The sequence below is a fragment of the Juglans microcarpa x Juglans regia genome, chromosome 4D (genome assembly GCF_004785595.1).
Source record: "Juglans microcarpa x Juglans regia isolate MS1-56 chromosome 4D, Jm3101_v1.0, whole genome shotgun sequence".
NCBI classification, from domain to species: domain Eukaryota; kingdom Viridiplantae; phylum Streptophyta; class Magnoliopsida; order Fagales; family Juglandaceae; genus Juglans; species Juglans microcarpa x Juglans regia.
The window spans coordinates 26,651,058-26,678,854 of NC_054600.1; the positions used below are offsets into that span (position 1 = coordinate 26,651,058).

Sequence of the window (27,797 nt, forward strand, 5' to 3'; positions counted from 1 at the left end):
AATGAATAAATCTAAAATTTATATAAAAAAATTATTTTTTAAATAATGAATTATATTATTTTTAAAGAAAGTATGTAAGATTTACATATTTTAGAATGGTATCTAGAATTACTCCATGTTTAATAAGTGAAACGATTCATGAATACAATAAGAAATTAACGAAGTTGAGTTTTATATAAATAGATTCGGGTTATATGGGTTGATCAGTTAAGACACTGTTAATAAATGAGTCGATAACAGATAAACTTGCTTAACTCGAAATAATCTGTTTAAATTTTATTTTAAAATTATAATTTTATTATCGTTGGCTTATAATATTGATATTTCTCAATATGCTTGTGTTTGTTGTTGTTGAAATTGTGATTTTATATCTACGTTCATGTTTGTTATTGTTGGATTTGTAATGTTAGTTTCATTATAGGTTGAAATATGAAAAATATTGACATTTATGTTAATAGGTAGTCTTATAATTTATAGGTTTTTTTTAAGACATTGTGGCTATTAATAAATAGAGATTTAAACTTTAAAGTGAGATTATGTTATTCAAGTCAAATTATATATGCAAGTTAGTTCAATTCATTTACATATAATGGAATGAAATTGATCGTGTCATATTGATCTATTGTTAATTAATTATTAAAAAAATAAAACGAGTCGTACCCTGTCATCTGTTATTTAAATAGATCGTGTTATGATTTGAATATTTGATCCTTTTAATTTAATAGATTATATTCAAATTGATTCATATTCTCAAATATTAGTGACTCCACATGATTCGCAAACACTAAATTCATCTAAAATAGCATACCTAAACTTTGGATAATGAAAGTATTTCATCTCATATTATCATTATAATTTTTTATTTTTAAGTTTTTACATAAAATATAATAAACATTTTAACTTTTTCAATTTTTAAAATAATAATATTAAAAAATAATATTTTATTTAATTTTTAACTTCTATTCAAAATCATCTCATCTTATCTCATTATTCAAATCATATCTAAGTAATATGTGATATATTTATTATTATTAAATAATACAAAAATATATAATAAATAATTATTTAATAATAATAAATATGTTATATCTTGTATAATAGAGGTTAATAGAATGAAAGAATTTGTTCGCACCTAATTGTCACGGTCACTGTGGTCATTAAAGTAGGCAAGTCTGCCACGTGGGAAGACTTGGAATGCTGGGACACTGAACTTTGGAGCCAAAGGAGGCGGCGTGGCAAATTGGCAATTGAAGTTTACTTCTCTCTTTTTCCCCTCAAATTAGTTGAAGTTTACTTGCAAGAAAAGATTTACCATTTATTATATTACCATCACTTTCCGGAAAGTGATCACTGATCAACACTTCTGCTGTGAGGAAGATATGGAGAGACCGCAATAAATCATAAAAAATTTGTGCATAGTAAATTTAATAAAATATTTATTTTGTATAATTTAATATAAAAGATAAATTTGAATTTATAAATTAAATTTTATTATTTAAGTTATATAAATAGTGTGTTCTACACACTTTTTTTGTTATGACAACAAATCATCCCACGACAAAACTATTAAGGTCCCGTTTGATTGTTGGGTTGTAGTGAGATCAATTTAGTTTAGTCTAATTTTAAGTTGAGTCTAACATCTAAACATCAAGCTCTCAAATCATTAAACTCATCTCAACTCAAAACCTCTTTACACGTGAGACTCACAACTTTTATCAATTCAATAATTATTTACATACGGAACCTATAATTTTTTTCAAATTCTCATAAATATATATAAATTCATTTTAACATCTAAATACATCTAAATTCGTCTTAAGTGAACCCCCACAAAACTTACTCTACCATCTCAACTCACTACTATTTATAAAGAATTCAATACATTTCAACTTAGCTCAACATTCAAACACAACCTAAGAATCATCCATGAAGCCTGAACCTGATAAAGAATAAAATAACTCATAAATATTATAGTTTTTAATATCCATTTTTAAGCACTTGACTTTAAGGTGTAGTTTGGATTGAAGGGTTTCATCTCACTTCCTCTGTACAAAGAAATCAATTTTTATCTAAACGGTCATCACATGCTGATTTGAAAATAGTTTTTGATGACTTTACAAGACGACAAAGTTTCAAATAGTAGTTTTTCATGATGCCAGCAGAGAAAGGAGAAAAACGTTCAACTTTTCTTTCAAATCAGTAACACGACAAAAACACAGCTTATGCCTTCAGCTTTTCCAACAAATAAATAGATTTATAAATAAATAAATAAATAAGTCATTACAAATATTCTACAATCATCTGTGGGATTTACATCTATCTCTTCTTCAACAACTTAAAATCATATCATCTCACTTCTAATTCAAACACACAAAATTTTTAAAAATTATCTCGAGTCATTTTTTTACAAATCTTATTATTATTTATAAATCATCTCATCTCATATCTTAATTCAAACTGGCCCAAAAGTTACTCGGACATTTTTATAATTATAGCTTTGATAAATTTACTACTTCTGAAGGTAAATACTACACTTTAAAGTTTTAAACTTGATTGGTGAAACACAATTGATTTGTTAGAGTTTTTTCGATGGCTTATCTAAACAGCTTTTATTTATTTTGTTAGAGTTTTCTCAATGACTTATCTTAACAGCTTTTATCTATTTTAAATAATCAAGATCTACTTTTTTTTTTATATATTTTAGCCAATGACTTTTGCAATATATTATATATTACTTTATCCATTCTTTATTTATATAATTTAAATATTATTTGCTATTTATATTAGATAAAGTGTATATTTTATTTATTATAACTCAAACATTTACAATATCTTTATATCTTTTAATATTTTTAATATCATCTATTAATGTGATTGTAATGTGTCCATCCACATTATAGATGATAAAAATAACATAAATAAAAACAAAATGAGCATATTATTAGTTTTTTTTTTTCACGCACTTGGCATCTTATACAATAACGTAGGATGCTACTGTAGCAGGAAATAGTAAAGAAACCATCAGAAATAGCATGAAATAAAAAATGAGAGAAATAGCGGGAAACAATGAAAAATAACTTTTAAAATAGATGAATAGTTTATTCTACGTATAGCGGTTATTGCAGCTAAATGTATTTTAAATTTCTTTTTACTCAAATGGAGCTCTTTATTTTAACATTTCATTAGCTCGTTTATATATCGATATAAAATACTTCTTAAAAAAAAATATATCCCTATAAAATAAAAATAAAAACAGTTGAAATGCTCTAATAACTTACGAGCAGCCCAACAACTTGATAATCTTAAAATTCACTTTTAAATTTCGTTTATTAAATAATACAATTATAATAAGTTTGAATGACATTGTATTTATTATTTATTATGGTATTATGTTTAATGTTAAGGGGACAATATCTTAGATATTTGAAAATATAAGAGATCATAATCATGTTGTTAATACTACATGTGTTGTTTAAATCCTTGTGAAAATAATCATTAAATATATATATATATAAACAATATAAAGATGTTTACTCGAACTAAGTTTGTTTGTCGAAACTTGTAGATAAACTTATGAGATCTAATTTAAATAATTCATCTTGTCACAATTTAAGTAGTTCATGAATACCGGTATTGGGTAAAATCCTGATACCTAAGCTTTATATTTAAAAAAAAAAAAAAAATCATTCTATGCACAAATATACTTCGTTTTGGTCTCCAATATTAATTTATGCATGCAATCTATACACGAATATTCGATTTACTTTTTTGTTTTACATGTATTTAGTTAAAAAATGCAACAAGTTGTTTCTACCTTTAGTTATTATCTTGACATCAAATTTAGTCTTTCTTCTTGATATATTGTTATTATTACAGGTAATGGACAATGTTCAATGTCTTGAGATTTATTTGATGTTTTGAGATTTATTTCATTGTTTTTTTCATTTTTCCAACATTATTTTCTTTATTAAGTTATATTTTTGAAAAATTTTGGGTAGGTTACTGTTAATGCCTAAAACAAGCACAACAGACTGAAATGAGAGAAAAAATCTTTCTGGCTGGCTATGGCAATCTGGGTCTCGATCGGTATGGTATGGAGTCTCCGACCGATGAGACTGTACAGTGTCTGTGCGCACATCCATGATAATAAAAGAAAAATAAGTATAAAAAAATAAGAGGGAGACATAGATTTACGTGGTTCGGTACTAAATCTACGTCCACAGGAGTTTGGGGAGATGAAAGTCCACTATAATATGTTTGTTTTACAGTTTCTCATGATCTCTTATCTTCATCGTATAATGGATATTAGAGGTTTGTCTTTCGGTGGAGACATCTTCACTGTAGCTCCTATCACAAGGTTGAAGAAGTCCGTGTGGAAGTCGAAATCCCCTTGGACAAGCTTAGCCAAAAGTCTATGAAGTCGTCTCGTTTCTTACTTTTTATCTTTTACCCTTACTTTATGTCAATTATCATTTGCTTTATGTCACTTCTTTTTTGCTTTATATCATTTTCCTTTTACTTTATATTACTTATCTACTATTCCTTTTAATATTATGCACTCCTTCAACCTTTTGTCTATTTCCTCTCTATTCTTATTATTTCCTCTTGATGAGTCCTCCCATTGGACTGGATTTAGAAAATACCATGAATTTGTTATATTTTATACCTTACAGTTACAATCAAGGTAAATGAGTTTTCGGATCTAAAAAATTCGAGTACATCTGGATACTTGTCTGAACTAATTCGAACGAGTATTTAAACCGCATTACACATCCAAACACTTTATAAAATCATAGATATAGTCGAATATCCACCCGCACTTGATGAACAATGCCATCAATAAAAGGTATAAACCATCAAACTAATAAAAAATTAGTTCCATTCCTATGGTCCGTTGGTTATACAGGTGGGTGTGCAGTTACTAACGAGGATAGCAATAAACCAAGAAAATAACTTTAAGTCTAGTTTGTTTTTACGGATGAGATAAAATGAATTGAGATAAAAATTAAAAATTAAATAAAATATTGTTAGAATATATTTTTTAATATTATTTTATTTTAAAATTTGAAAAAATTGTATTGTTTATTTTATTTTGTTTATGTAAAAATTTAAAAAAATTATAATGATTAGATGAGATGAGATAAAAATAATTATAAAAATAATAAAACCTTAATGTGGCCGTAAATTAAGTCCTTTACAGCTTATACCATCAAACAAATAATTGTCACAATTTTTAAAGATCTTGGAAAACACTATACACAATTATAGATATTTAAATAAAAGATGATTAAAAATAAGGGTTGACCAATCACCCTAATAATTCATGTGGTCACCAACCACCCCCACAAGACGACGAGAACCACCCTAATGGCTGGGAGGGTTCTCCAACCACATTAATTAGATAGAGTGATTGGCTGGTCACTCATGCAAGTGGTTAGGATAAACAGTCCGCCACAATGATTTTTTACCAACCGCTTTTTAATACAATAAAAAATTATATTTACAGTCGTAAATTATAAAAATATCACGTAATTTATTTAAAAAAATAATAAATATAAAATTTATAGAGTAATAATATATACACAATACTCTTTATTATATTTTTTATAATACATAATATAAAGTGAATATATTTTTATAAAGTGGTATTATTTTTATAAAATATTTTACAATAACATTCCTCATTTTAAAACTTGAATGTTAAATAAATTGTGAAAAATATTGTATTTATCATTTTTGTTACTCAAAATATTGTACATGCAATCTTTTGAAAAAGCTTAAACGGTCACGTGTCGGTTGCCTATTGCGTGGAACCAAAGCACCAAGCTCCACGTTACGACGTCGTATTCTGCCTTTTATTTTTTATTTATTATTAAAGTTTAGTACCGGCAACAGAATAGGATTCTAGATTGTTCTGGAATGGATTTGCGTTCCGAAAAGGGGCCGGACTGCCAAACCTCCCTGCTTTTGTGCTCGAACCTTGCAAGCCCAAGGAAGCTCGTCTTGCTTACACATCAAGTTATCCCCTTTATTGGCGATCAAAATAAATTACAGCCCTTCTCATACTGCGCTCGTCTCCGCTCTCCGATTAATTTCCCGGCCGTCCACATCGACAAGGTTCGTCTGTATTCCTACCTCGTTTATTGTTTGTATCATTACGCATAACGTGATACGCAGCGTGTTGACCTGGAAATTCTCACAGCTTGGATTGTTGCCGAGATTTCGAGGATTACTTTTCTTGATTTTCTCTATTGCGATATCTATCTTGTAGTTTAGGATTTCATTTATTGAATTATTTCCCGAAAAGCCCTAGGTAAGTAGTGATAGAGTTGGGTTTCTGGACTTAACGAATATTAGGCTAGGGATGTGCACATTCGCTTGATTACTGGAACCGTAGGGTTTGAAAATCTCTTTGTTTGCAAGGAAAAGAGTTGGGTGCGGCATTTTATTGTAAATTGGAATTTATCTAAATCTAATACAAATGGAGTAAAATCTAATTGTTATCCGGGATTAAAAATAAAATTAAAGCTTTCCCTCGCTTGCTTTGGTTAGTTCCATTCCCATAGGTCTTGGCATGTGGTTCCGGTAGTGGATAAGAGAAATTTCCGAACCTGTAAGTCTCAATATAAGATATGCCAGTTGCATTCCCGAGCATGGCAAAATATCACGTGGAATTGCAATTAAGTTGTGACTCGGGTATGAAAACCGTATGCCAAACCCATGATTCATAATGGACATTAATGAGTCGTGGGTTTTTGTATGCGCACATCATATTGTGACTTCAATGTTATGAGCGTGGTAGTGTTCATGGGAATTCATTATCCGGTGCAATATGTCAGTGTTTAGTCTAAGTATACCTTTATCTGCTCTTTTTCTCAATTTAAGTGAGGAAAAAGGATGGTTGGCTATTAGCTACTAGAATGGAAAGTTGAAGGTTGGCATCTTAATCTACTTGCTTATGCTGCCATGTCCGACAATTCTATGCAAGAATTGTCGGATTGCACTCTTGCATTAGGAAGCAACTCCCTTTAATGGACAGAAAAGGTGACCTGTTCTATAACCAGAACTTTTTGTTCTTATGGCTATTTGCAACAATTTTTTTTTTTTATCAGTAAAAAAATTAAAAATGTGTAAAGGGTTAATAAATGCCCTGTGCACTGTTAAGAATTCTTTTTTTTTATGGCGGGTCTCAATTTGAGACACCAAGGATTTTGGTTTTCTGTAAAGCTTTTTTTGCCTCCCTTTCCTGGCATTTATGCTTATCGAGATTAGGCAGTAAAGTGTTGTTTATGTAGTATGCCTCCTATGCTGTGTATTTTGTGCTGCATCTCTAAGAATTATCTGGGCAGTATTGACCGAGTACATTCTGTGTGTTTTGGACAGTTTCTGTTGATATAGCATGGCAAATCAATTCTCTAATGAAGGTTCCAGTACTGCAAAAGTTTCAGGGGAAAGCTCAGACTTGACTGTTCAGCTCAACATCAAGACACTTGATTCCCGGATTTACAGTTTCCAAGTGGACAAAAATGTGAGTGCCTCTCTACCTTATTTCTTGTTATTTCCAGATATATGAATGGGATTATATGTCCATTGGATAGTTCTTATGTCTAATCTTTTTCCATTTTTGAGTTCTTTCAGATGCCTGTTTCATCATTCAAGGAAAAAATAGCTAATGAAATTGGCGTCCCAGTTGGTCAGCAAAGGTTGATTTTCAGGGGAAGGGTCTTAAAGGATGACCATCTTCTTTCTGAGTATCGTATCCAGCCACTGTATTAGTGTTCTTAACTGAATGTTTTTGGAGATTTACATCATTCCATATTATTTTACTATATTTTCTTTAACATTATGATGTATTATTTTGCCGATGTTTAAGTGGTTTGATCCCAGATCTTCCTATGCCATTCGAGTGTTCAGCTGCTATATGGATAATGGTTCCAGTTAACTAAGCATTTAACATCAAGTAAATCGTAACAAGCAGAATTCTTATTTACTGATAAAAAAAATCAAGTATACCATAATAGATTGAAGTAAAAACTTGTCAAGTTATGTGCACATACACACAGAGTTAACTTAGCTTTTATTATTTTTAATTGGTCAACTCCTTATTATATGGTTTAATAGAAGGCTTGGTTGATCTCTGATTGTCACTGATATTTATTGTCTCTAGAATGGGTTCATGTTAAGCAAGCAAACACTATACCCATAAATTTCAGCAGTAGTTCCTTAATCGGATGTAGATGTGGAGAATGGGCATACATTGCATTTAGTAGAGAGGCAACCAGCACAGGTGCAACCGTCATCTGGTGCTGGTTCTGGAGAGACAGCTGGGAGTAATGGTAATAGAGGTTGGCTTTGGGACCATGTTGCTTTTCCAGTAATATTAGACTAAAGAAAAATATGAAAATAGCTCAGTTGTAAGATAAATTGATAGTGGTTTTTTACATGCGTTGGCAGGAAGTGATGCCAGTATTGGCAACCCCCGTAATCGCGTGGGGCAAATCTCACACAGTGTAGTTCTTGGAACCTTTAATGTTGGGGATCAAGGTGAAGGAGTTGTACCTGACCTTTCTCGGGTGAGGCATTTTGCTTTTCGTTTGTGAAAATCTATACTTTAATTTGTTAGTAGAGGGCTACCTATAAAGAAAAATTTGTTAGTAGAGGGCTGCAGGGGTGAGGTAGGTTTATGTTGATTAGCATTGCCATTAGTCATTATGCCTTTTCGTTTGTAGGTTATTGGGGCAGTTCTGAATTCTATAGGAGTTGGTGGCCAGCCTACAAGTGTTGGCACTGGCGGCACACATACTTCTACTTTGGTAAGTAGAGCATCATGTTCCTTGAAATGGTGGTCATTACATCGTGAGCATATTTTATCTCAGTTCTCCCATATTATGCATTTTTTTTTTATCAGTAAAAGATAGATATTATATATATAAATGAAATAGACATAGCCCTTGTACACAGGAAGTATACATAAGAACTACTAATTACATTCTAAGAACAATCAATTAAAGACAAGAAATCCTGGACATTATCCCCATGTAATACAATAGTGGAAAACCAACACATTAGAGTGTGGAGAAAAAAATTCTTCAGCTCAGTCGTAGTGCATTCCTTCTCTTCAAAGCATTGCGCATTCCTTTCTGTCCAAATGCACCACATAATACACAACGGAATCATCTTCCACCCTTTTGCCACTTGATGGCAGCCTTGCATCTTTGACCAACAACCCAACAAATCCACCGCCCTCATGGGCATAACCCAAGCAACATCTACCCTTAAAAAGATCTCATCCCACGGCACCCTTGTTACCTTACAATGCAATAAGAGATGGTCCACAGATTCTCCATTCTTCTTGCACATGTAGCACCAATCCAGCACTATCCATCCTCTCTTCCTCATATTGTCCGTGGTCAATATCTTCCCAAGAGCAGCACTCAAAACAAAAAAAGCTACTTTAGAAGGCACACGAGACCTCCAAATAATCTTTCAGGGGAACAGCGTAATATCAAGTTGTGTTGTCAGAATGCTATAATATGCCTTAACTGTACATAACTTGTGGTTATTAGACCTCCACTTCAAACTATCTCACTGTGCCAAAGGAATCTCCCTAGAATATAGTAAGTTGAAAAATTCTGAAACAAAAGGTAATTCCCAATCATGTAAATCCCTGTTAAAAAGAATATTCCACTGTTGCGCATCATGAGAAAATAAACGCACGTCCGCCACTGAAGCCTCCCTATTCGCTGCAATATGATATAAGGCTGGAAAAACCCTTTCCAAAGCGTGGTCTCCACACCACACATCCCTCCAAAATCTAATTCGAATGCCCTCACCAACTACAAAGCGAATTTGGTTTGCAAAACATGGCCATCCCTTCCTTATATACTTCCATAAACCCACCCCATACGCTCCTCTCACTTCCTTAGAGCACCAGCCACCCCAAGCGACACCATATCTAGCATCAATAATATCCTTCCACAAAGATCCCCCCTCCAATTGATATCTCCAAAGCCACTTTCCCAATAACGCTTTATTAAAAGTTTTCAAGTTACACACACCCAAACCCCCATTCACAAGTGATGCACATACAGTCTTCCATCTAACCAAATGGAATTTCTTCTCCTCCCCCATACCTCCCCATAAGAACGCCCTAAAGAGTTTATCTATTCTGTTTGCCACCCCTACAGGCATAGGAAGCAAAGATAAAAAATAAGTTGAGAGATTAGTGAGAGTACTCTTGATAAGAGTGAGGCGACCCCCTTTTGATAAATACATCCGTTTCCAGCTAGCTAACTTTTTCTCTATCTTCTCTACTACCCCATCCCATATAGCTCTATTCTTAAAGGTTGCTCCCAATGGAAGTCCCAAATATTTCATTGGGAAAGATGACACCTTACAATCCAGAAGACTTGCTAAGCTGAGGATATTAGAGACCGCACCCACATGAACCATCTCAGACTTGCCCAGATTCACCTTTAACACTGACACAGCTTTAAAGCAAAGTAACAATGCTCGTAGAGTTTGGATCTGGCTTCTATTCGCTTCACAAAAGACTAACGTATCATCTGCAAATAGGAGGTGTGAAATGATAATAGGGCCACCAGAACCATTGCCCACCTGAAAGCCCGATAAGAAACCTCCCCCAACTACAGCCTGCACCATCCTACTTAAGGCCTCCATAACTATAACAAAAAGAAGAGGAGATAAGGGATCTCTCTGCCGCAATCCCCGCGAACTATCAAAAACCAGCAGGTGTGCCGTTAACCAAAATTGAAAACCGAGCTGTTGAAATACAATGACGCATCCATGCAATCCACCTATCCCTAAAACCACATCTCTCAAGCACATATAAAAGAAATTCCCAATTCACATGATCATATGCCTTCTCCATGTCAAGCTTGCACAGAACACCTGAACCTCCCTCCTGTACTCTGTAATCCAAGCACTCATTTGCAATGAGTATTGAATCAAGGAGTTGTCTCCCTCGAATAAATGCATTCTGGGACTTGGAAATAATGTGTTCCAACACCGGACTAAGTCGGTTAGCAAAAACCTTCGAGATAATCTTATAAACACTACTAACCAGACTTATAGGCCGAAAGTCTTCAATAATCAAAGCCCCGTGTTTCTTGAGGATGAGAGCAATAAAAGTTGCATTAAGTGATTTTTCAAACTTTTGAAAAGCGTAAAATTCACTAAAAACCTGCATAACGTCACCTTTCACAATGTCCCAACAAGTTTGGAAGAAATCCATTGAAAACCCATCCGGCCCCGGTGCTTTATCCTTTGCCATGCCAAATATGACCTTGTAAATTTTTTCTTCAACAAAAGGTCTCTCCAGTACACTCACACTTTGCGAGTCAATTGCCTCAAAATGCAAGGCATCAAGCTTTGGCCTCCAAGGAGTTGATTCTGTGAGAAGGGTGTCATAGTACTGTACTATATGGTTTTCTAACTCAGGAGGAGAAGATAGCACCTGAGTACCCGATTGCAATGACTTGATAGCATTATTACGCCAATGTGAATTGGCCATTTTGTGAAAGAACTTCATACACCTATCACCTTCTTTCAACCAAAGGGCCTTGGATTTTTGACGCCATGAAGTCTCTTCTGACAACAAAACCCTCTCCAAGTTTGCCATAACCGTGCCCTTCCTCAATAACACCTCCTTCGAGTTTTCACCCAATAACTCTTTATCCTCTTAAGTCTTGCAATTCCTCCAACAATGTAGTCTTCTGATTGTCAATGTGACCAAAAATCTCCAAATTCCACTTCTTCAGGTCTTGTTTCAATGCCTCCAACTTGCCTGCAAGAATGTAACTTGGAGTACCAACGAATTGATAAGAAGACCACCAATCACGCACCATTTCTACAAACCCCTCCGCTGTTAACCACATGTTTTCAAACTTAAAATACTGGCGCCCCCTATGCATACCCCCACAATCCAAAAGAATAGGAAAATGATCTGAACTAACTCGAGCTAGTCATTTCTATCTTACTTACGGATATTTAGCTTCCCACGAAGGAGAAACAAGGAATCTATCCAATCTCGACCAAACCCTCCCATTTGACCAAGTATACTCGCCCCCTACCAAAGGGAGATCCATGAGGTCTAGATCAAAGATGAACTCACTGAATTCTTCCATGGCCAAAGAATGTCGACATTGTCTTGATCGCTCACTAGGAAAGCGAATAGTGTTAAAATCACCCCTCATGCACCACGGTACCTCCCATAAGGCATACAAACCCGCCAACTCCTCCTACAACCTTCTCCTATCCCTATCCACGTTAGGACCATAGGATCCTGCAAATGCCCATTCCCATCCATCAACCACATTTTTGAAAAGGGTCGCAACCGAGAACTCTCCAATACACTCCTCAGTCAATTCAACCACTCTTTTATTCCACATAAGTAACACTCCACCTGAGGCCCCAAAGAGGCCAAATAGGTCCAACCCACGTACGAACACCCCCATAAACTTCGCACAATTTTCCTATCAATAAGTCGCAGCTTTGTTTCTTGAAGACACACCACATCACCCTTCCATATCCGCAATATTGATTTAATACGAAGGCGTTTATTGCGATCATTGAGCCCCCGTACATTCCATGATAAAATCTTAGGCTTCATGATAAAACTATATTGCCCCTCCCTTTCGTTCTATCTCTTCCGCCACTCCCTTCTTTCACATCATAATTAATGAAACAAGTTAACTTTTTAAGTTCTCTATCCCGCTTAGAGGCTGACTTTGAATGGCTAGCCTCAAGTGCTACAAGTAGGGCCTTAAATTGTTCTTCATAACCTCCAAATGAAATCCCAATGACAGCTTGAATCTCCTCTACTTTCTTGAATACCCACTTTGACGAACAAACCCCATAATTAGCGTTGGGAGGAAGTGTACACAACGGAGTTAGAAAATCCCCCTCCTTTCCAGTACTGGTAGGAGTAAAAACAGCCAATTCCGAACCACACACAGAATTTGGTTCTCCATTGACAGGAGCAAAAAATTTTAACTCTTCAACCCCATCTCCACACTTTTTCTCCTCAAAGGAAACCATATCCAGTGGAAAAGACTCTGTCGAACACCCCATTACTGAGAAATCTTGCTCCTGCATTGGAATCACCACAGGACCTTCTTCCACCACACACAGCTGAGTCTGTGCCTTCTCCCAAGTCAACCCACAAGCCGGCGACATTAAATTAGAAAAAGCCTCCTCTGCCGGCGAGAAAACATGCACGGGAACAACTTCAGGAGCATCATGCGCCCCTTCGACCACCACACATGACTCAAGCTGCCCAATCTCTAAACCCAAGACAGGTGGCAACGACGGGAAATCCTCTCCAGAGATCTCCATCGCAATCGGCTCCACCACGATCTCTCCCTCCTCCATTTCTTCCCGTCGGCGCAACCCTACCGACAAGTCAACATGGTCGACGGAGATCGGCGGTTTTTTCTGTGCCGGTGGGGGTGCCGGCAACCTGTTTACCGGCTCCACAGGAACCCGATATGGTGCCTGGCCTGATATCTCGGCAGACACCCGAGATGCAGGCCTCCAAACCTTTTTTGGGCCTGCGACCTCCCATACCAGGGCCCATCTCACCAGATTTCTGGCCCATTACACTCTGGACTTCTGGCCTGCATTTCAGGCCCAAATCTGGCCCGAAATCTCTGCAATTCTGGCCCAGGACAGCCTTGCCCTTGACGCAGCGTTTTAGGTAAGTAATTTCTTCTAAAACAGCTCCCACTTGTTCCTCCAGGCCAACAAGTACCCTCATAATTATTTCCTCATTTGTCCCCAACAGCCCGCTCCCTTCTCCCTCATACCTCTGCACGATGGGCACGTCTGGCAGCACAACCCTCACGTCTCGAGACACTACCTTCTTCATTGGGAGCACCTCGCTGTACGACCTTGCACCTCCAACCATCAACGGTGGGCCACCACCAATTCCTCTTGTCAACTTAGAGTAACCTGCCTGAGCCTCATGAGTGACTCTGTTTCTCATGCTCAAAACAGAGGGTGAATGGAGCTCCATTAAAGCATCTCCGAAGTTCCTCCACCCCTCCCCCTTCCTCCCTTCCGGCACCACTATCAAACCTCTCCTCTTATTATGACCAAACTCCGAGAGAATGATAAAACTACCGTTACGGTTATGCCCCTTCCGCACCATTAACACCGTGTCTCCTTTTCTACGAGTTCTCAGAAACTCATAAGCTCCCCTTGACACTGCACATTCCTTTACTGTAGAGCCCAGCCAACCCAGGGCTTCATGGTCTAAGGATATATATTTCACTATACGGCGATTGCTTTCTATGATATTCCACCATCTATCATTCACCTTCCTAAACTCGAATAACTTCTGATCAATGAGCACCTCGTTGCCTAGCCCCATCTTATCCAATCCACTACGATAAAACCAATGCTGCCGTGAAACTTTAATCTCCATAGAAAGCCATTAACGAATCACCACCAACAGAAAACAAACCAAGCAACAAAAAAATAAAAACCAGGAAAGTGTACGGAGAGAAAAAGTTTTCACTTTTGTGACATCTGTATCAAAAATTGGAGTTATGCATTTTTAACACATCTATCTAGTCAACTGCTAGAATTATAACTATGGGATTGGCTTCATGAATCAAGCTAATCATTTCATTTGTCTGAGGATGTAGATGAATTAGTTTTTATTGCTTCAGCTTTTTTGTTTCCTTTGTGGAATAGTTTTTCAATATAAAATTATTTCTTCCTCACATTGTTGTTTGAACCAAATCATTTTTTTCCTCTTTGGTTGCTGACATGCTGTAAATATTATGCTATGACATTCATGACTTATTTTAACATCTTGAAAAAAAAAAACTCATCTCAAATTACACTTTTACATGTTTTTTGCACAGCACTGTTGAAGTAAAGGATTGCTGAATTTATAGCTTTTGTATCACCTCCCTTCATTTTGATGGGTGTAAATAAGCTTTTGCAAAACATGTATTTTCTCTTATCTTGTCTGCATTTGTATTGGCTGTAGAATGCTGTTTAATCCTTTCTCGGCTTGTGTGATTGGATCTTGACAATGGATATGCTATTGGGCATGTCCACTCGGATTTTAACTACAAATAGTTGGGATTTGCCTGTGACTGCAATAGATTAAGCATATTTAGGGGCTCATGATTTCGATGGCACATAGCGTGTGATCAATTTAAGACACATTTGCATCGGGGCTCATGAGAAGAAACTGAATCTGTTAATGGTCTCAACAAAGCCTGCCTTTCATCAGGGGTTTGAGTTGGTAAAGAACATTTGACTCATAGAGAGAATGTGAGTTTAATTTTCATGTGAATAAACATTTATATGTTTTTTTCCCCTCTTGTCATAGCCAAATGCTCCCAGTCAGGCTCCTCGAGGAAATGAAACAGAAGGTTTACGTGGTAATGTTGGAATTCAGACTCAAACAGGAAATCAAGTGCAGTCTGGACAGGCATTTTCTGGGCAACCATTCCAATCTGTACATCAAGTTGTGCAAATCCCTCTGGCTGCAGCAGCAGTACCTGTTCCTTCCGTTCATGTTGTGATATATTCTCTTCTTTGATGTCTTAGTTGTGCTTCACATTTTATTCTTCTTTAATGTCATTTTCTTTCCCATTTCAGCCTATTCCTGATTCTTTGAGTACACTTTCTGAGTTTATGAATCGCATGGAGCAAACACTATCACAAAGTGGTGATTATTTTGAAATTCCTTTTTAATCTTGTAGTTGCCAATAACTGCATAAAATTATCCAGTTCTCCTTGATGCAGGATACCAGCCGAATTCATCTTCAATAAATGCTGGTGATCTCCCGAGGGTGGAATTACCCTCCAGTGCCCATGGGTTGCATACTCCTGAAGCATTGAGCATTGTGCTGCGTCGTGCACAACGTCTTCTCAGTGGTCATGCAGTTGCTGCACTATCTGTAATCACCATGTTCAGAATACTAATACTTTTCTTTGTTCTCACTCTGTGTTTGATTATATTTGTTCTCTCTGAAAAATGCTTTCCCTCTTTTGCGGAAGAGAATAACTTTTGGTTTTTTTGTTTTTGCTACTTTCAGAGCAATTTATCATGAAGAAAATAGAGGAATGTCTTTTGCCAGTTCTCTATTTTTTTCATTCACACCCCCTCCCCCCTCTGGCCTTATTATGGAAATGTGTTGTTTATAAGGATTCTAGATAAATAAACAAATTTCTCCGTTGTATTTTTCCTGATATAACAGAGTGATGTGTTTAGTTTCCTAGGCAAAGTTGGGGGTTGTTTGGGAAACACATCCTATCTTATCTCATCTCATAATTTCTCATAATTTCCTTCCCAAATATTATTCAAACACAAACACTTTTCAATTTCAAATTTTCAACTTTTTCATCTAATCATTACCTAATCATTACAACTTTTTCAAACTTCCAAACAAAATACAAAAAACAATTCAACATTTTCAAATCCCAAAGCAAATTATATAACAATATTTTAACTTTATAATATTTTTATTCAACTTTTTCTCTCATTTCCCAAAACCCCATAAAACATCTTAACTCAAACCATTTTACTACTGTTCACAGATTTTTCTTCTCATCTCATTCCCCAAGCATCCCCTTAATATTTATAGTGAGGATGAAACGTGACAGTATGTAGTCCACTCCTTGAAAAATATAAAATATAAATAAGACACGTGCATACCCTGTTTGATATGTAATTATGGTCGTGCTCGCTTGTAGATTTACCACTTTTTTCCTGTTTCATTTTTAATATATACAGGAAATTAACGATGGGCCAAGAAACCTGCAATCTTGTTTGGGAGTTTAGATAAATGATTTAAAGCGGATAGTTTGAAGATAGATCATAGGAGGCTTCTGAGTTAGCATGATGAAGAATGCTGAAGAATTACATTAAAGCATTTTCTGGATAATCCCAAGTTAAAGGTGGTTGATTTTAACAAATCGGCCGAATTCTTGTGGCTTGGGCTATAGGCTAAGTTCTTTTGGCTTTAAGGGAGACACCACTTCAAAAGGAATGCTTGGCTGTGGATCAGTATAAATATGAATCTATAGAAACCAACATAGACAAGTCAGGATGTAGAAACCGCCAATATCCTTTTAAGGCCAAACTATAGAATGCCATCAAATCTTTTGAATGTTTTTTTTAATAATTGTATGGCTAAAATTAAATTTTAAGTAAATAGCTGCTGATTCTTGCTATTTGCTAGTTTCCTATTCAAAAGATAGGAGAGCACCCATCTCCCGAAGTCACATGTCATTTTGCCAAGTTCTTTCAACATGAATCTCTTAAGTGTCCTGGTATAATTCTAATTGTTCGCCTATGTCAATTTGGGGTACGACCAGTTCATCTAGAGTCCCTGAAATTGATGTTTCTTTTTTTCCCTGGAAATTTCAACCTTGTTGACTATGAAAAAATGTCATGACTATAAACAGACTCTGATATAACAGACAAAGCATGAGAAGGCCCCATGCAACATGTTTTAATCTCTTGGAGTCTCTTTATGGTTTTGAGTCATCCACCCACTGGGTCAATCTAAACATTTATCAAATGAATTCAGCGGATTATATAGAGCATATTGTTATTTGCTACTGTGCCATACATGTTTCACCACAATGCCGACAGGGATACTTATGAATTACAGCATTTATTTTGTTTTTCAAATTCTTATTGATGTAAAGTGAGATTAATGAAGCTGGGATGTACTCGGATGTGCCAATTTTACATTCTTTACATTTTCCTTTTCGTCTGATTATGTGTTATCTGTAACTTGCTGCAACTTCGTAGCATACTGCAGGATCCTTGGAGCAAGAGGGATCTTCTTCTGATTCCACCACAAGGGGCCAGATACAGACAGAATCAATGCGATTAGGTCTTGCAATGCAACATTTAGGTGCTTTGCTTCTTGAGCTTGGTCGCACAATTTTGACTCTGCGGATGGGACAGTCTCCTGTATGGTCTTATCCTTCCTAAATCCCTTGGTTCTTTTGTGAGTAAAAGGTATTTGATATTCTTGTGGTCCAATTTGCAGACAGAATATATTTTGAATGCTGGACCTGCAGTTTACATATCTCCATCTGGGCCTAATCCTATAATGGTTCAGGTTTGTCCCTGAATTTTGATGTGGTTTAGTTGGTACACTGAATATGGATAGAACATATTCTAGTCTCCAATTAGAGAACAAGTAGAGCAATCTAACAAGTGCAGTGGAATAAGTTGATCATGCTATAGATTAGAAAAGAGAGTGGATTAGCTTGGCTAACCTGGTAGTATGGTTACTTATGATTGTGTTGGTTTTAATGTCAATGTATATTGGTGTTCTTGTACTATTTGCAGCCCTTTCCTCTTCAAACCAGCTCTCTCTTTGGTGGTTCTGTTCCTCAATCAAATCCTATGGCTTTTGGTCCTGTTGGTATAGGGAGTGCTCCAAGGCACATAAACATTCATATACATGCTGGTAATAGATTGCTTATATAGATAAGGTTTCAGATTTTTTTTTCCCTAATGGAACTTATTCAGGAAAAAAAATAAATTGTTTGTACTGACCTGAACCATGTACCTTCTATTCGGTGATTTAGTGCTGTTTAATATCAGGTACTTCGCTTGCACCAATTGTTTCTGCGGTTGGTACAAGGGCCAGTAATGCCGAAGGAATGCAGGGAGAACGTCGTAATGGTGCTGGTTCTGGTGATTCAGGTGCAACAAGGGTGCTACCTATGAGAAATGTAATTGCAACCACTGTCCCATCACGACCTAGTGGTGTTGCAAGTTCTGGGGTAGCACAGCCTGGCCTTGGTGTTTCTGTTGCAGAGCCACCTTCTGACTCTGTTTCACTACCATCTATATCTGAAGTTAATTCACGACTTAGGAATTTTTTTGGTAACTTGCAAGGAGATGGCATGGTTTCATCAGGTAGCTGGTTAAATATATATTTGTTTGTTTACATAATACTGAAGCCATTTACTTTTTGTATGAAAATTAATATAATGCTACCCAACTCATTAACCTATCTTTCTGTACACAGGTGGCCAAACAGAATCAACTGTTCAAAGTTCTTCTGTTGCTACTGCAAGTAATGATGTGGGGAATGAACAGAAAAACACCACGACATTCAGCTCGGTCAAAAGAGTTGGGGAATCTGGGGCATCCATACCTGGGTGCACAACTGAAAGTGAAGGTCAGAAGGTATATATTATTGTGTGCAATATGGGGCTCCTATTTCTCTTTTAATTGTCGTTTGAATCTTGTGCTGATTCATTAATTAAACAGCTCGACCAATTGAGTAATAGCGATGCTTTAAGTGGAGGAACTGCAGCCAAGTCTGAAGATTTTCAGGGCAATGCTCTGGGATCTGACCAGAAACATGAGGGTGCCAAAGCTGCTCCACTAGGTTTAGGGCTGGGAGGTCTGGAACTTAAGGTAAGCTAATTATATTTTCTATTAATATTCTTTTAAATAACTTAAGTGTAAGTTATATCTAAACTCTCTGTAAAAAGTGGATATATATCTAAGTTTGCACGGATGTGGTACTTGGCGTAGTGTTTCAGCATCTAATGAAAGTATACGTATTGGGTTTTTTTAATAATACTGGTAAAATGGTCATAATAACTGAAAAAGGAACATCACATGCAAGACTTAAATATATAGAAACTAAAAATGTTCTTTATTTACTTTTAGTATGTTGTCTCATATTAGTTTGCTTGTGTTCTTGCTTTATCGGTGCCGTTTTCCACTTAATGTTCATTGCTCGGAGATGTATGGGTGGCAACAAATCAACTAATAGAAGTTTATAAAGCCATGGAGCTGGAGCCTTGGACTGATAATTTCATTTCTAATTTAAACTTTGCAAAGTATTATATAACATTATTTCCTAAACATTTCTTAAAATCATGTCTTGCATTCTTAGAGCATTGGCAATGGCTAGAATGGCCTAGCCATTGCCAAGTCCAAAGTTTGGCTAGAATCTCAACTTTTGGCTATAGCATCAACTTGTTGCTAGGTGAATCCACATTGGACTAGCCATCTTAAAGCCAAAATAAGAATATAATATTATATTATTTTAATAATATTTGACAATTGTTTTTTAATACTTTGCAAATACACTTCATATATTAATTAATAATTTCATTTTAATTAGAGAATTCTTCCTCATCCCGAAACCAATTACGAACTACATGTACAAGAAATCCTAGGCAAAACCCAACAGCTCCCAGAACAGCAACTATTCAAACCCATAAACTGGAATCAAATGCTTGTAGAACAAAAGCATCCCAAGACCATAACCACAAAATACAGAAGATGGATCCCAAGACAGCACCCTCAACAACTTGGCTAACTGTGTGGAATTGTTGCGAGACCTGCAGCCATGTCTGCAAACAATAATGCAACAGAGCCTCCACAATTGCTTGTGTGCATTCTTCCAAAACTGTCAATGGACATGTTGGATCCCTCATCAAGTTTATGGTAATATCCTTGCGATAGATCATCGTAGTTGTTGTCATTCTTCTTGTTCAGGCCTATCATTCCAGTGAATCTTGCACCACCTTCCAACATTTTCCTGCTTGGGCAGTAAAATCTTCAAATCTCTTAATTCTTCAACATTAGAAATCCCAAACTCAAAACCCCCTCAGCAGCACCCTAAAACTACAGCATCCCACAAGATTTCAGCATCAAGCCTTGATTGTAATAAAAAAAAACTTATTTTGCATGTAACTTCTGGTTTAAAGGTCTTCTCAATTATTACTTTCAGAGGCAAATTTGAAATTTTTACGAAAAGGAAAACACTCACTTTCATTGCTGGGACAGAAACAATAAGGACAGGAAAGAAAAAGAAAATACATAAGTTGAATTAGGCACCTCCATCCAAACCTCATATCAACCTCAACGGAAAATACCTCTACGAACTGTTATCTAAATATAAACACACCATGTTGCTTTCAAAGCCCTTCATGCAGTCACTTAGAGAACTGTCCCAGAGAAATATAAGAAGTGTGCAGAAAATGATTCTTCAATTAGTTTCAGACAATACATTGAGTACATCTTATATCGACCATTTACAGCCAGCCAACCAAATGTATTTGAGATTAACAATCTAGATGGATCCAGAGGAAAATCTTTAGCAGAGTTTTGCACATCAATATTTTGAGATAAGGAAATTTACCATTTTGCACAAAGACCAGGAACCAAAAAGAGCCTGTCACAAGCCCAGTAATATACAGCTATTGGATGCCTCAGTCAACACGAACTACTTTTACATATAACAAAAAATGAAACAACATAAACCGCATGACCCATAATGTCAATCTCAGCTATATTACTCCATTTTCAAAGAAACCAAACGCAGAGCCAAAGAAAATAAACATTGGAGAAGAAAAGAACCACAAAGCTTCCCAGTAATGACTGACAAAACCACAAAAACAAAACACTTGGGTAAACAAGAACACATAAATAAAAAATAAAAAACAGATTCTGATTAAAGAGTTCAAATTTCTAGGAACTTAATGAGAGAGAGAGAGAGAGAGAGAGAGAGTACCCATAGATTTGAGATGAGCCGCGAGGCGTAGTCATAGTGTAGGTTTCAGCAGAGTGTTTGGTTTTCGGTGGACGGAGAGAATGAGAGAGAGCGAGTCTCGGTCTGGTGAAAACGGAGAGAATGAGAGAGATGAAGACCGGTCTGGTGTAGAGGGAAGAGAATGAGAGAGAGGAAGGCCACCTGTAGAGGAAACTGAGAAAAAGAAAAGGAAAAATCGAGAGAATGAGAGAGAGGGAGTCTCGGTCTGGTGTAGAGGGAAGAGAGAAAGGGAAAGGGAAGAGAGAAAGGGAAAGAGAAAATGGAAAGGGGATTTGGCAAAGGGAGAAAGGGAGAGGAAGGTGGGCATCGAGCAGAATGGAGGGAAGAAAACAGAGCGAATTATTTTTGTTAAAATAATGCTTTGGCCTATGAACAGTTGCACGCCAAAGATGACTTTATCTTTGGCTTTACCGTCAAAGCCTCAACTCCTTTATCTTAGCTAGTCCAATGCCAGGCGTTTTAAGTGATAGCTAGTCAAATTTTGCATTTTCCTTGTGAGCGTGTTGGAGATTCGGTTATTTCTAAAGTTATGTTTGAATTTTCAGAACTTATTTCTGAGATGCAGTTGATCGATTTACATATGGCGGGAGGAGTTTACACATGGTCAAACGGGAGAGCGTGGTCCCGTATTGACAAATTTCTGGTCTCAGCATCTCGGGAAGCTCTTTTTCCGGAATTAAATCAGAAAAGGTTACAACGAGTAGTTTCTGACCACTATCCTATTCTGTTGGACTGTGGGGGCATTGTTAGGGGAAAAATGTACTTTAAATTTGAAAATATGTGGTTGAAGGAGGAAGGTTTCTTTGAAAGAGTAAGAAGGTGGTGGGCCTCTTATCACTTTAATGGCACTCCCAGCTTTATCTTGGCAGGAAAATTTAAGGAGCTCAAAAAAGATTTGAAGAAATGGAATGTGGCGACTTTTGGCAATGTTAAAAACAATAGACTATCCCTTATGGAACAGCTGAACAGTATGGAGGCTAAGGAGTTGAGGGGTACAATTTCTAATGAGGAAAAGGAGCTGAAGAAAAGGGTGCTGGCAGATATTGACAAATTTATGCTTATGGAAGAATTTCATTGAGACAAAACTCCAGAATTTTATGGCTCAAGGAAGGGAGACAAATGCATGAAATTTTTCCATGAAATGGCTAATTCTCATCGTAGAAATAACGCCATTGATGTCCTCCATGTTGGTGACAATGTGATTTGTGATAAGGAGGATATTGGAGATCATATTGTGAATTTCTATGAGAAACTTTTTCAGGAAGAATTTTTATGGAGGCCTAAGATACATGGGCTGGTTTTTGACTCCATTGATCACTCTACTACAGTTTGGTTAGAGAGACCTTTTGAGGAAGATGAAGTTCTTGATATAGTTAGGGGCATGTCCAAGGATAAGGCTTCGGATCCCGATGGCTTTTCCATGGCATTTTTCCAAGCTTGCTGGGATATTGTGAAGGATGATATTATGAAAGTTTTTGACGAATTTCATTCCTCCAGGAAATTTGAAAAAAGTTTTAATACAACTTTTATAACTCTTATTCCTAAAAAGGCGGGGGTGCTGTTGATATGAGGGATTTTCGCCCTATTAGCTTGGTTAATGGGGTTTATAAGATCATCTCTAAGGTGCTAGCTAACCGCCTTTGCGTGGTTTTGGATAAGATTATAAAAAAGCCTCGAAATGCATTCGTGAAGGGAAGACAAATCCTTGATTTGATGTTAATTGCTCATGAGTGTTTGGAAAGTAGAATAAGGATGGGACAATCTGGAATTTTAGTCAAATTGGACATGGAAAAGGCTTTTGATCATGTCAATTGGGATTTCCTTCTCTACTTGCTTAGGCGATTTGGATTTGGAGAGAAGTGGTCCTTGTGGATAAGACTTTGCATTTCGACGGCAAAGTTCTCTATTTTGGTGAATGGCTCTCCGGCTGGTTTTTTCAGTAGCTCCCGTGGATTAAGGCAAGGAGACCCATTATCTCCTTTCCTTTTTATCTTAGACATGGATGCCTTGAGCCGTATGATTGAAATGGCAGTTGCAAGAGGTTTTATGTCAGGCTTCAAGGTGGGAGACGCTTCTAGGGGATGCATCATAGTTTCTCACCTTCTCTTCGCGGATAATACTCTAATTTTCAGTGATGCTAACAAGAATCATTTTCGTGCTTTAAGAGCTTTATTGTTATGCTTTGAAGCTGTTTCAGGGCTTAGAATCAATTTAACTAAGTCTGAAATTGTTCCAGTGGGTTCAGTCAGCAATATTTATGATCTGGCTAATATTCTGGACTGTAAAGTATCTTCTCTTCCCATGAAATATCTTGAGTTACCTTTGGGGGGCTCCTCATAAATCTGTGGCTGTTTGGGATGGGGTGATTGAGAAGATCGAAAGGAGACTAGCTGATTGGAAAAAAGTTATATTTGTCCAAAGGGGGAAGAGTTACATTAATTAAAAGCACCTTGTCTAATTTACCTACTTGTTACCTCTCTCTTTTCCCTATTCCAGTGGGGGCGGTCAAAAAAATTGAGAGGATTTTTAGAAATTGCTTAGGGATGGCATTGGGGAGGAACGAAAATTCCACGTGGTGAGTTGGAATAAGGTTTGTACTCTGGTGTCTTGTGGAGGTTTAGGTGCGCGGAATTTAAAGCTTTTTAATACAACTCTTCTTGGGAAGTGGCTTTGGAGATACAACAATGAGAGAGATGCATTGTGGAAACAGATTGTGGATGTTAAATATGGAAGGATGTGGGGGAATTGGTGTTCTAATGAAATAAAAGGGTATTTGGGGTGGGATTACGGAAGTCCATTCGGTTGGGATGGGGGATTTTGTTAAAAACATTAACTTCAAAGTGGGGATTGGGACAAATATTCTCTTTTGGCATGATGTTTGGTGTGGTGATTTACCTCTTAAAATAGCATTTCCTAGTCTTTTCAGGATTGCTAAAAATAAAGGGGCTGCTATGGTTGATTCTTACTTGTTCTCCAATAACATGCTGAATTGGAATGTGGAATCTACTATAGATTTACAGGACTGGGAAGTGAGTGAAGCTGTTGATTTCTTTGTAAAGCTTTATGACTTGAAGATTGATCTGATCAGGGAGGACATGATGCAGTGGGCTCATGATAATAAATCTAGATTCTCGGTGAATTCCTATTACAAGGTGTTAAATAGACATGATAATAAAACATACCCCTGGAAATGCATTTGGAAAGCTAGAGTGCCCAGTAAAGTTGCATTTTTCTGTTGGTTGGTGTCGTTGGAGAAAGTTTTAACTACTGATAATTTGAGGAAAAGGGGTTTATATGTGATGGATTGGTGTTTCTTGTGCAAAAAAGATGGCGAATCAGTTAACCACCTGTTTCTTCATTGCGAAATGGTGACTGCTTTATGGAATGAGTTATTTGCAAGGGTAGACATTGCTTGGGTAATGCCTTTTCAGGTGGTGGATTTCTTGGCTAGTTGGTAAGGTGCTGTGGGATGTGGAGGCAATAAAGCTAAATGGAGGATGATTCCTTTGTGTTTGTTCTGGTGTCTATGGCTAGAGAGAAATGGGAGGTGCTTCGAAGATTGTGAACGCACAATGGAGGAATTTAGGGATTTTTTCTTTTGAACTTTAAATTTTTGGGTGAACAATCTAGTGAAGGACATGAATATTTGTAATGCTATCTTAATTCTATTTTGCTTTAGTTTGTATTTAGGTGTATTCTCATGTATACTCTCCGTGTACTTAGGTTATGCCTATTTACTTGGAATAAAAGCTCTTATTACCTATAAAGAAAAATTTTGCATTTAGCCAGGCCGATGTCAGTGCTCTAAATGCCTATTGTATGTTCATTCTAGATTGTTTTAAGCGTAGTTTGGATAGCAAGATACTTCCATCTCATCCCATCTCATCTCAATATCCAAACACCACAAATACAAACACTTCTCAATTTCAAATATTTAACTTTTTCATCTAATCATTACCTAATCATTACAACTTTTCCAAACTTCTAAACAGATAACAAAAAATAAAATAACTTTTTTCAAATCCCAATTCAACTCTTTCAAATCCCAAAACAATAATAATATTAAAACATAATATTTTAAACTTTCAAATAAAACACAAAATTCTCATCTCACCCCCCAAAGCTGCCATCCAAACCTCAAAAGTTGACCTGTTGGCTTGAGTTCCTATATTTTCAAATTATTACTCGAGGATTCTCCCTCAGGTTTGGTTCTCTGTTGAACGACTATGCAAGCCTTGTGCCACTTAGCTTAGTTTCTATTTTCTTCTGTTTTTTGTTCAAATGAAGTGTCAGCTATTGGTACATTGCTGATTTTTTTTAGGTGACATGATTTACCATCATATATTTCGTAGATACTAAATTCATGTAATACCAATGTAATCAGAGGCGAGGTATACAGCAAAAGTCGAAGGTTGTTGGTGGTGATGGTGGAACTACCAGCACTTCTTCTGATCAAAATCAGCAGATGAGAACAAGCAGCCAACAGATTTTGCAAACTCTAGGATCTCGTAGCTCTGTTGTAAATAGTGTGAATGCGAATGAGCGGTCCCAGAGCAACCACCCCCTGCAGTTGATATTGCAAGTCTTATGTCTCAGGTCCTGCAAACTCCTGCTTTGAATGGTTTGTTGGCTGGTGTTTCAGAGCAAACTGGGGTTGGCTCTCCTGATTTTTTGAGAAATACGCTGCAACAGCTCACTCAGAGCCCACAGATGAGGAATGCAGTTGGTCAAATTGTTCAACAGGTTGATAGCCAAGATCTTGGAAACATGTTTGCAGGGCTTGGAAGAGGCCAGGGCGGTGGCCTTGATTTGTCTAGGATGTTCCAACAGATGATGCCGATAGTATCCCAAGCCCTCAGTGGTGGATCAACCCCCCTCAGCTTTTTCCTCCCATGGAAACCGAACCCCAATCACAGTATAATGAGCTGAATCTGAGCAGTGATGACAAACAACATGAACAAAACTTACAGGTTTGCATACGCACACATCCATAAAGGATTTTTATTTGTTGTTTCTTTTGTTTTTTAGCATCTGTTGGTCCTTGTGGGCTGTTAGTCAAATCTGCCAATAATGCTTTTATTGGAAGAAGTAAATCTTTTTGCTATGGCTTTGCCAAGAAACCCTACTGAAATACCTTGATGCTTTTGATACTGTTGCCTCATCAAACTGCGGCATGTTGTTGGAGGACTTTTTTTGAACTTTTGAGCACTTCCATTGACAAACTAAGTTTTGGAAACTAAATCTATGAATTTTTTTGTTAACATGGAAAGTCTGTAGAGTTATACTATATGAACATTGCTTCTGATAGTTGATTATGTATTTCTGGACTATTTTTGTCGAGATTGGTATCTTGTGGGATCTGGTGCTTGATAGTAAATCGTGTTCGTTGGCTATAAAAAATACACTTAATATCCTCCTCCTTTCCGTCAATTTGGAGCATCTGTTACCATAACTGCTAGTTATATGAAACTGATACTTCTCTGTCTGGGCGGATAATTGATCTCTCTTAAACGTTACACTTTTGTTTTGTGTTACTACCATCTTCTGCTGTAATTTTATCTGTTTTGTTTTTCAGACCAACCTCCAACAACTGGCTCAGCAGATTGAACAACTGAATCCACCCGAAAATATTTTCCATTCTGTAGTCGAAAATGCAGTTATGTTATCTGGCAGCGGAAGTGGTTCGGAAGAGCTTGTTGATGAACTGTGGGGCGATGAAGGCCTTGCTAATGTAAGCGTCCAAATGTTATGAATTCTTATTCTGTGTCGTGAATGCAGTCTGTTTTATAATTGATTGAACTGAGTGCAAGACATTTCATTTGACTGCTTCAAAAGTTCTGAGTTTTTATGGTTTGCATGATGTTCACGGGGACGCTATATTTATGTTGGCTTGTGCAGGAATATATGGAGATGTTACGGCGAGATATTCATCGACGACTTCAGGGTGAGTCTGGGCAGGATAACTGCTAAACAGAGCCCCGAAGCCCAAGTGGGCATGTTTGTGACTCTAATGAGTTATCATTATGAGCATTATGACGGGGGTTATTATTCACTTGGCCAGGGCTTTTCAGTTTGTTTTACAGTTACTCAGTGTCCTTGTACATTGTAGGTTTGCGGCATGTTCTGCTTTTTAGTTATAGGTGGTATGCGTGTTACAGGCCCACTTCTTGTCTGATTCAGTGTATAAAAATTATTATCACTTATCAGAAA

At 36.7% G+C, this 27,797-nt stretch overlaps 1 protein-coding gene across 1 annotated transcript; it reads left to right on the plus strand.

The window, feature by feature from the left end:
- The first annotated feature begins 5,938 nt into the window (after positions 1-5,938).
- On the plus strand, positions 5,939-27,797 carry LOC121261359 (large proline-rich protein BAG6-like). The gene is given in 20 exon segments (XM_041163691.1): positions 5,939-6,117; positions 7,384-7,528; positions 7,639-7,756; positions 8,238-8,336; positions 8,455-8,573; positions 8,730-8,813; positions 15,368-15,556; positions 15,640-15,709; positions 15,787-15,941; positions 17,804-17,968; positions 18,048-18,119; positions 18,353-18,473; positions 18,611-18,928; positions 19,041-19,201; positions 19,286-19,435; positions 25,972-26,137; positions 26,140-26,453; positions 26,456-26,557; positions 27,163-27,318; positions 27,486-27,797. Coding segments are annotated over 19 exon segments (2,760 nt in total). The 5' UTR covers positions 5,939-6,117; positions 7,384-7,399; the 3' UTR covers positions 27,558-27,797.